Source organism: Hypanus sabinus, chromosome 5, assembly GCF_030144855.1.
Source record: "Hypanus sabinus isolate sHypSab1 chromosome 5, sHypSab1.hap1, whole genome shotgun sequence".
In the NCBI taxonomy this organism is placed as follows: Eukaryota; Metazoa; Chordata; class Chondrichthyes; order Myliobatiformes; family Dasyatidae; genus Hypanus; species Hypanus sabinus.
The window spans coordinates 23,592,261-23,602,526 of NC_082710.1; the positions used below are offsets into that span (position 1 = coordinate 23,592,261).

At 43.7% G+C, this 10,266-nt stretch overlaps 1 protein-coding gene across 1 annotated transcript in view; it reads left to right on the forward strand.

Annotated features, from left to right (window-relative positions):
• Positions 1 to 9,902, forward strand: part of dcp2 (decapping mRNA 2) — a 45,555-nt gene extending 35,653 nt beyond the window's left edge. The window contains exons 10-11 of the mRNA XM_059969571.1: positions 5,283 to 5,334; positions 5,455 to 9,902. Coding sequence (XP_059825554.1) covers positions 5,283 to 5,334; positions 5,455 to 5,630 — 228 coding nt within the window. The 3' untranslated portion in view covers positions 5,631 to 9,902. The remainder of the gene's footprint in view (positions 1 to 5,282; positions 5,335 to 5,454) is intronic.
• Positions 9,903 to 10,266: the final 364 nt, after the last annotated feature.

The window sequence follows — 10,266 nt, forward strand, 5'->3', positions numbered from 1 at the left end:
TGTACTGTAATTCTATGTTTTGTAATGCTTTGTATTTGTAATGTTTTGTAATGCTATGACAAAACCTTAAAAATGTTTTGATTTGATACCACAATATGGAAAAGGAAAATATCAGGACATTGATGAAACTCCAGAAGTCTCTCCAAATGAGTTTTTTTTTTACCTTTTGGGGGGTGGGGTAACATTTTCTGCTGTACTGATGTTAATATGGAATATATACAAAAAGTGATTACTTATTTGAATTCCTGAATAAATTCTCTACAAATCCATGTAATTATATGTGTCCTAGGGTTTTTATTAACTTTTCCAAAATAAACAACACACAAATATTTTTCAAAAAATGAAATGTTTCACTGTACTGAAATTGGGCACTGTACTGCGAGTGCCACCAATTACATAGTTTTCAATGTAGAATTTTATAACAACATTTGTTGAAAAGTGCTTGAACTCAGCTATCATTGTGACAAATTTCAATGTTGAAGGTTCACTGATGACAAAATACCACTAAGTTGAACGTATATGTTGTACTGTGGCGACCCACTTGTTGCACAGGCGAACCGGCTCACAAATAGCCAGCACGCGGGGAGAGACTTTGGTAATGCACCTCTGACGTCATTTCCGCCGGGAGAAGGCGGGAGCTAGGGATTGAAATACCAGCACCGCGAAGTTTGAATAAACTAGTCTCGAAATGACTTACCAACTGCGTGTCGTTATTTCAGTGCTGTGTGTAGCACATCGCTGCATTGGTGATCCCGACGGTCCAAACGGGATTTGGACCAAAGATGACCGACTCTTCATCTGTTCACGCAGTTTCGCTACAACTGCCGACTTTCTGGACGCTGCGACCACGCGTGTGGTTTAGCCAAGCAGAAGCCCAGTTCCAGATTTGGCAGATACCCTCTGATTCCACGCGTTACTACCATGTGGTGAGCGCCCTTGACCAGGAGACGGCCACCCAGGTTGTGGATTTCATACAGTTGCCCCCGGAAGGACGCAAATATGAAGCATTCGAAGCGCTGCTCATTGGGACCTTTGGCCTCTCACGGCGTGAGTGGGGTGTCCGCCTGCTTCACCTGGACGGTTTAAGAGGCAGTCTGCCATCAGCATTGATGAACGAGATGCTGTCCTTGGCTGATGGACACAAGCCCTGCCTCATTTTCGAGCAAGCGTTCCTGGAGCAACTGCCCAAGGACATACATCTGCTGCTGGCCGACACAGATTTCAGCGACACCCAGAAGGTGGCGGCCCGGGCAGATGTGCTGTGGAAAGCGGAGAGGGAGAGCATGGTTTCCGTCGGTCAGATTACCAGGCCATGGGCCCAACAGCAGACCAGACCAGGCCCGGCAGGGGAGCGCACACAACGCCGAGACAGGAGTGAGGAGGCCAGTGAACAGTGGTGTTTCTACCACCAGTGGTGGGGTACAAAAGCCCGCCGCTGTCACCCGCCCTGCCAGGGCCAGGACCAGCTGCCGCTAATGACTATGGCGGCTGGCCACCAGGACGGTCTCTTGTACGTCTGGGACAAACAGTCAGGACGCCGCTTCTTGGTCGACACCGGAGCGGAGATCAGCGCTTTGCCCCCGATGGGGTACGACACCCGCAACAGGAAGCCAGGACCCACCCTGAGGGCCGCAAACGGCAGCACGATACGGGCCTACGGCACCCACACAGTGAAGCTGCAGTTCGGTGCCAGCCGGTTCATGTGGGACTTCACACTGGCCGCGGTGGCCCAACCACTCCTGGGGGTGGACTTCTTGCGAGCTCACAGCCTGCTGGTCGACTTGCAAGGGACGACTGATACATGCCGAGACTTTCCAGACATTCTCCCTGGGTGAAGCCAAGTTGCCGGCCCCACACCTGGACTCCATCAAGCTGTCGGACAACAAATTCACCAGATTCCTGGCGGGCTTCCCATCGATTCTGACACTGCAGTTCATGGCAGCCATGCCCAGACATGGGATACAGCGCCACATTCCAACCCAGGGACCTCCCCTCCACGCCCGCGCATGAAGGCTCCCCCCGGAAAAGCTCAGTCTGGCGAAGGATAAATTCAAGCGGATGGAGGAATTGGGGATCACACAGCAGTCTGACAGCCCTTGGGCCTCCCCCCTGCACATGGTGCCCAAAGCAACAAGGGGCTGGAGACCATGCGGTGACTACCACAGGCTGAACAAGGCTACGACACTGGACCGCTACCCTGTGCCACACATTCAGGATTTTGCAGCAAACCTGCACGGCGCACGGATCTTCTCCAAGGTGGACCTCGTCCGGGGATACCATCAAATCCCGATGCATCCGGACGATGTCCCCAAAATGGCACTCATCACCCCTTTTGGCCTTTTCGAGTTCCTCTGCATGCCGTTCGGCTTGAAGAATGCCGCACAGATGTTTCAGCGGTTAATGGATGTGGTGGGATGTGACCTGGACTTCGCTTTCATCTATTTGGACGACATCCTCATAGCCAGCAGCAGTCGTCAGGAGCATCTGTCCCACCTCCGTCAACTCTACGCCCGATTGAGTGAATGCGGCCTGACGATCAACCCGGCCAAATGCCAGTTCGGGCTCGACACCATTGACTTCCTGGGCCACAGGATTACTAAAGCCGGGGCAATCCCTCTGCCTGCTAAGGTAGACGCAGTTTGCCAGTTCCCCTGACCCAACACAATTAAAGGCCTTCAGGAATTCGTGGGTATGGTAAATTTCTACCACCGTTTCCTCCCTTCAGCTGCCTGAATCATGCGTCCCCTGTTCGCCCTGATGTTGGGTAAGGGCAAGGACATTACCTGGGATGAGGAGTCTGCCGCCGCTTTCATTAAAACCAAAGAAGCCTTGGCAAATGCCGCGATACTAGTACACCCCAGAACGGACGTCCCTACCGCCCTCACAGTGGACACAATTAACACAGCGGTCGGTGGGGTGCTGGAACAACTCATTGAGGGTCGCTGGCAACCCTTGGCGTTTTTCAGCAAACACCTGCGACCACCCGAGCTCAAATACAGAGCTTTCGACCGGGAACTGTTGGCGCTATACCTGGCGATCCAGCATTTCAGGTACTTCTTAGAAGGCAGGCTGTTCGCCACATTCACGGACCACAAACCGTTGACCTTCGCGTTCACGAAGGTGTCTGATCCCTGGTTGGCTCGCCAGCAGCGACATCTGTCCTACATCTCGGAGTACACGACGGACATCCAGCATGTCTCGGGAAAGGACAACATTGTGGCGGACGCACTCTCCAGACCAGCTGTCCAGGCCCTGTCCCTGGGGGTGGACTATGCAGCACTGGCGGAGGCGCAACAGGCAGATGACGAGATGCCCAGCTACAGGACCGCAGTCTCGGGTTTGCAGCTGCAGGACTTTCTCGTAGGCCCAGGTGATAGGATCCTCCTGTGCGACTTGGCTACCATCGTCCTGGCAGCCTGGAGGCGGTGGGTTTTCGACTCCATACACAGTTTGGCACACCCATCTATCAGGACAACTGTCCGGCTGGTTTCCAGCAAGTTCGCGTGGCACGGACTTCGCAAGCAGATCAGTGGATGGGCCAGAACGTGTATGCAGTGCCATACGGCCAAGGTGCAGCGGCACACTAAAGCCCCACCACAGCAGTTTGAACCCACCCACCGGAGGTTCGACCACATTCACGTGGATATTGTGGGCCCCCTACCATTGTCCCGAGGAGCACGGTACCTCCTAACGGTGGTAGACCGGTTCGCGAGGTGGCCAGAGGCGGTCCCACTCACCGACACATCTGCCGATTCCTGCGCCTGAGCACTGATCGCAACCTGGGTAGCACGCTTCGGGATACCAGCTCACATTACCTCTGACAGAAGCGCCCAGTTCACCTCCAGCCTGTGGTCAGCTGTGGTCAGCCTGTTGGGAACGCAGCTGCACCACACAACTGCCTACCACCCACAGTTGAACGGACTGGTGGAACGCTTCCACCGTCACTTGAAGTCGGCTCTTATGGCCCATCTGAGAGAACCTAACTGGGTGGATGAGCTTCCCTGGGTCCTTCTTGGAATTCGTACAGCGCCCAAAGAGGATCTGCACACCTCGTCGGCCGAGTTGGTGTACGGCGCACCCCTGGACTTCCTGGGAGAGTTCATACCAGCCCCAAGGGGGCAAGAGGAAGAACCCGCAGCAGTCCTGGACAGACTACTCAAAAGGCTCGGCAACCTGTACCAACTTCACAGCACGGACTGACCCTGACTCATGCAGCCAAAGAACTGCAAAACTGTAAGTTTGTGTTTGTACGAAGGGGCGGACACCGGGCGCCGCTACAGCAGCCGTATGAGGGGCCGTTCAGGGTGATCAACAACAACGGGTCCACGTACGTTCTGGACATTGGGGGGCAAGAGGAGGTTTTTACGGTGGACCGACTCAAACCAGCCCAAGTGGACTTGGCGCAGCCGGTCGTGGTTCAAGCACCGTGGCGCAGAGGCAGACCTCCCAAACAGAGTCCAACCCAGACTGAGGACATTGTGGGGTGTATCGCCGGTTTGGGGGGGGGGGGGTGGTTTATGTGGCGACCCACTTTCTGCGCAGGCGAACCGGCTCACAAATAGTCAGCACGTGGGGAGAGACTTTGGTAATGCACCTCTGACGTCATTTCCGCCGGGAGAGAGCAGGCACTAGGGATTAAATGCCAGCACCGCGAAGTTTGAATAAACTAGTCTCGAAACAACTTACCGACTGCGTGTCGTTAATTCAGCACTGTGTGTAGCACATTGGTACAGTACTTTATATTGGCCACTTTTCAGAAATGCTTATTTTAGGGTAGCGTTATAAAATGAATGATAGCACACATAAAGCTACCACTGGTGCAATGCTATCACATATTTTCTAACTCTAGAGATATATACCTTACCAAAAATCACTTATTTATTCTCCTCAGATGGTACTGACCAACCCTACTGGCTCATGGACTACAACCCATTGCAAGCTACATTTGGATGGCAATCCATACAATGAAGATTTTAAAAAGAATACAAGTTAAATATGTAGCCTAAGTACCAACTTAAGATAAATATATTCTTTGACTTCGCAATTGTTTAAATAAAATTCAACAATCGTGTTCCAGATTTTCTGTTCTGACTGCAAAAGAAGATTCAATAATGGTTTACATTGATTTATTTAGGCATTTAACCTTTTTTTGCTTTGTATTCCTGGAGCAGGCAAGCCACTTGTATTCCTACCCCAATCAACTACTTCCTTGTATTACATTTTAAAGCATCTTTTGCAAAATATCTTAATGACCATCTGCTTCTTTCAAAAATCTTTTTCAGAAATCTGATAAAAAACTTCAGCCAAGACGACTGCAGGACAATTTTGGAATGGGTAAGATTGTGTAATTCTTTTGCAGTATTACAAGTATGTACTACTAGATGTAGAACTTGAATTTGAAACCTTTCATATTGTAAATGTTTAATCAGTTTTAATCTTTAATTTCCTACTTAGGTGCAGTTTGTGAACTTTGCAGCTCAGATCAGCTCATGGAATATTCTGGTACATGCAGATCAGGCTCTGATCTCTCTGATTCCTGCAATGGGCACTCTGATTTTAACTTTTCATCAAATGCCTTTCTCAGCTTCAAGTTTGATCGAGATGCAATAATGAAGTGCTTTGACTTATGACTGAATGTTGGTCTTTGTGAAAGGATTAGAAGATTGGATGGAACATGGGTACAAGATCATTGAAGACCGGCTTTCATGCTTGGTGTGAAAGGTCCCTAAGGATTTTAGAGATTTAAAAAAAATATAAATTAACATATTGTCATGTTTAAAACGATTTAGCGTTTTTACACTATTACCTTTTCAGTATTTGGAATTGGCCATAAATTTTCTCAGGTGGTTCTTTCAACAGTTCAGAACAGGAGAACGAATATTTAACTAGTCTTTCCTTTGTTCACATTCCTGCCCTATATTCTACCATGCTCTTTCCATTTGGACTACTCTTCAATTGAAAGCACTGACGGATATCTGTTTTTCAAGTGGAGATTTTGAAAGACGGGATTGTTGTGGATAATTTTATTTATGCAGTTTAATGAGTTTCAGTTTTGGTGATATTCACACATGGTCCCAGATACTGGGTATTAGTTTTGTTCCCAGATGTACCTTTGTATCATTTCTATTGCCCTAGTCGGCAAACAGAATCATCTTTATTGTCCGCATAGTTACATAGTGTTCAACTGTTTCCATTTTAAAGACTGTTCACTCCAGTTGTTCCCAGATCCAGTAGCATTGACAGATTTCTCAATTTATTCTGCAGCTTTTGGTGCTGTTTTAAGAATATTCCTCTTTTTTCATACATTAATACCACAAAAATTAGTGATGCGAATGAGACACTCACTACTGATTTTAAAATAGACCAAGAGATGAGAATGTAGCCTTTTCCTCTCTATCACTCAAAGGTCAATTGAGTAGTGAATTAAAACCTCCAATTTGGAAAATATTTTAAGAGGTAACTTGATTATTAAAACCCATTGATTCAAGTGGCTATTGTTAATTTTTTTTTTAAGAAAACCATCTGTCTAGATGTGTTTGTAAGAATATTGAAATACCTTGGTGATGTAAACTGATAATTTATGGCCAAAATTTCATTAGCCTTGATAACTAATGGGCAAGAATTTACCACAATAGTTAGCTATTCAATGTGGAAATAAGCTTAGTGAGATGAAGAACATACTTCTGAGAAATTATTTCAAGTTTTTCTAGTCAGTTCACCTATTTTATGGAGATAAAACATGCAATTGTGACTGTTGTCCTAATGCAGAAAAAAAAAATCTCGAGCAGCATAACATCATGATTTTAATGACATCAGTTGTACACTGCAAAACTAGTATTTGTCATATAAATAGTTTAATATAAAGTACTTTAATATTTCAAGTTTTAAGATTACTCAATTTGTCATACAAGTAATCTGTATGACATAGAAAGTATTTGGATAGTACAGAAGTAATCAAATAAATTATGATGGTACTCTGGTACAATATGTATCCCTTTTTATTAGTATTTTATAAATTTTTTATTATATTCTGTGAACACAGGATTTTAAAACTTCGATAGTATTATTGTAATAATGTATACATTTGTTTATTCCATTTTCATTCTGTGGGAGAATTTTGACAATAGATGTAGATTTTAGAATTGAGATTTTTAGCTTTAAAAAAAATAAAACCTATTTACATACAAATAGGTTCCTTGGGTTGGAATTTATTTTAAAACTGACTATGTGTATTACATTCTGATAGTGTTTAGTGCTATTAATAATTATGGATGCCACTTGCACCTTGTGCTGATTTTCTCTTTCATTTGCATAGGGCAAAAGGCAAAATTTGCTGTGAATTTGTGTGGTTGAGTCTTTTATAATTTCTGTCTAGGATGGTGGTGAATATTTGTGGCTCTGGTTCAGGTGTTTGATGTTGCAGTGTCCACCAAGCTTGGCAGTTAGCTTCTGTATGTTTCATCACGTTGAGTCGGCATCCTCAGTGCGCAGTTCTTGGTGTTTCTCTCTGGGAGTGCTTGTGTTTATGTAGGCCTCTGTTCATTTGTCTCTGTCCTGATTGGATACCCTTTCAGTTGACCTTTGAATTCTATTGCTTTTCTTTGGCTCTTTGGGGTTTGTATATGGCATCTATTTCGATATGTTTGTTTACGGAATTATCTGAAGAGAACTACACTTATAAAAATTATTGTGTCTTCTTCATGTTTGCTAAGCGAGAACCTCCACAGTGTCCCAGTTAAAGTGGTGTCCTTTTTGGTCTTTATGTACCAAGATCAGTGATGGTGGATATTGTCTCCATACAGCCACTTTGTGTTCCCATAAACGAGTTGAGAGTTTATATCCTGTGTAGCCATCATAGTACTTGTTGCAATTTCCACAGGTGATCATGTACACCACTTTGCCACACAGTTAATTTAAGGGAATACAAAAAGGTGGTATGGTTTTGTATACACAATCTCCTGTCGCTGATCTTGGTACACGAAGACTGAAAAAAACACCACTTTAACTAGGGACACCGCAGAGGTTCTGGTGCAAGCAAATCCAAAGCAGGCACGAGAATTTTTAGAGGTGTGATTCTTTTCTGATAACTCCATAAACAAACATATCGAAATAGATGTCATCCACAGGCCCTTAAGTGCCAAGGAAATGTGAACCAATGGTCAACTGAAGAGGTAGCCAATCAGGACCGAGACAAGCGAATGGAGGCCTATAAAAGTCTGAGACTCCCAGAGAGAAACACCCAACAACTGCGCACTGAGAATGTCACCTTGACTGGTGATGAAATGTCTACAAGCTAGTTGTCAAGCTTGGTGAACACTGCAACATCAAATGTAATTTTTGATTAAACAATTGAAAATAATTTAAAATCTGAACTATTTGCTAGTCATACAGTTGTAGATTCTTAGAAATTAATGATAAATTTTCAAAAGTATAGTGTGCCTCTTGTCTCTTACACCAAGAAGAACCATTTTAAGTTTTAAACCTTCCTTGTAAATTTAATATGGATTAACTTGACAATGGGGCATGGCCAGTTTGGTGATTAGAAACTGTATCTATTGTGACTCTGATACACTCTTGAAACTCTAATAATCTAGTATCTAAAAATCCCAATGAATGAACATCCAGCTTGCTCTTTGTATACAAAGCTCTTGTTATCCACTGAAATTTGGAAACTATAGTTGGGAGCACTAGGAGTCCAAAGGGAAGATCAGATTGTAGGCTCAGCTGGGGGTTGCTGGAGCTCGGATTAAGAGTAGTGGCCAAGTGCTAGGCTGCTAGTGGTACTTGGCCTGAGGTCTGGGGACCTACAAGGTGAAACTCACCAGGTTGTTTCCCACTCCCTTTAAACTCAGTAAATTCACTGGAAAAGTTCATGTTTCCTTAAAAAATGTGTGAATAATAACTAACAATGTTATAATACCAAAATACAGAGGATGCCAGATTATTGGAATCTTAAAATACTGCAGAAATCCTAAAAACTTGATTGGCTTAATGGTCTGCATTTTGTTATATTGGTTTCACTGATCTTGACAAATAGCATTGGGAAGCAAGTGGAGGGCCAGTCTAAGTTAGGGTAGGGTGTAAATATACAACCAAACCACTCGTAGGTTCAATAAATGTGGTATCAGGAAGCCATAGGAAAACCTGATTATTGAATTATCGATTTGTTTTACACTTCAGAAAGATTTTGAAGTAAATGTCCTTCATACATCTGAAAAACTAGAAATGTGACAGGAAGGACTGAATTTCAATGTTGGAAATGTTTCCTTAAAGTGCTAACTATTTAGAAAATGAGAGAAGATGCTGATATTAAGAGAAATTATGTTACCTTTTTGTGATGGGTATGATTAGCAGTGGAACAGATTTATAGTGTAGATATTTTCAACACATGATGTGTGATATAATTAATTGACAGATGTGTAGTAATACTTTTTGAATGATTTAGTTAATTTCTAGTACCATGTTTGTTTATTACCTTGTTGCAACTATGAGTAAAGATAAAATCACATAATTGACAAACAGTAACATTGGGTTTTACAGAAAGTGTAAAGTTGTTGTGACACCCTGGTGTGTTGAAAATATTCCTTGTATAATGATATAATTTGGACGATTTTAGAAATTCTGCTCTGCAGTTTGTACCATTATATTTGTTCCTGGCGTTGTTTATGGTGGCAATTAAAATGTAAATCTAACACTGAAATGCAAATGAAATATATTGCTCCAAGCCCCACGTGATGTGGATAAGTAATCTGACCACCTAATTGGATGACCTCATTGCTTTTAAGGATTTGCTGCATCACCCAGTCTCAGAAATTGACCATTTCTGATACGACATCTCATTTCTCTCACATTTGTATTGGACTGGGCAGAAATTACAACAAATAAAATATTGGAAGACTAAAGCCTTCATTTTTATTCCCTGTTAAAACTCTATTCCCTAATCACTTCCTAAGATTCAGCAGATTTGTGTGAGCACAGAACAATTGAGCTATATCTGATGTCTAACTAACAAACCAAACATCAGTTTGAATGTGACACTTTGTGTGAAACAGTTTTTCATCTATCTTGGAGCCAGTGAAAATGATAGGGGGTCATAGCTTTCCCCTATTTTGTGAAGAAAATGTATGCTAGTTTTTATTTAATTTGTTATGATAGAGTACTTTCAGTTTTAGTCACTTGTAGAGAATCCTTTTAAATATAAAGCGATTATTTTGTAGGTGATTTTGCTAAAATATTAGCTAAGAAGGACAGTTTGACATCTAATTG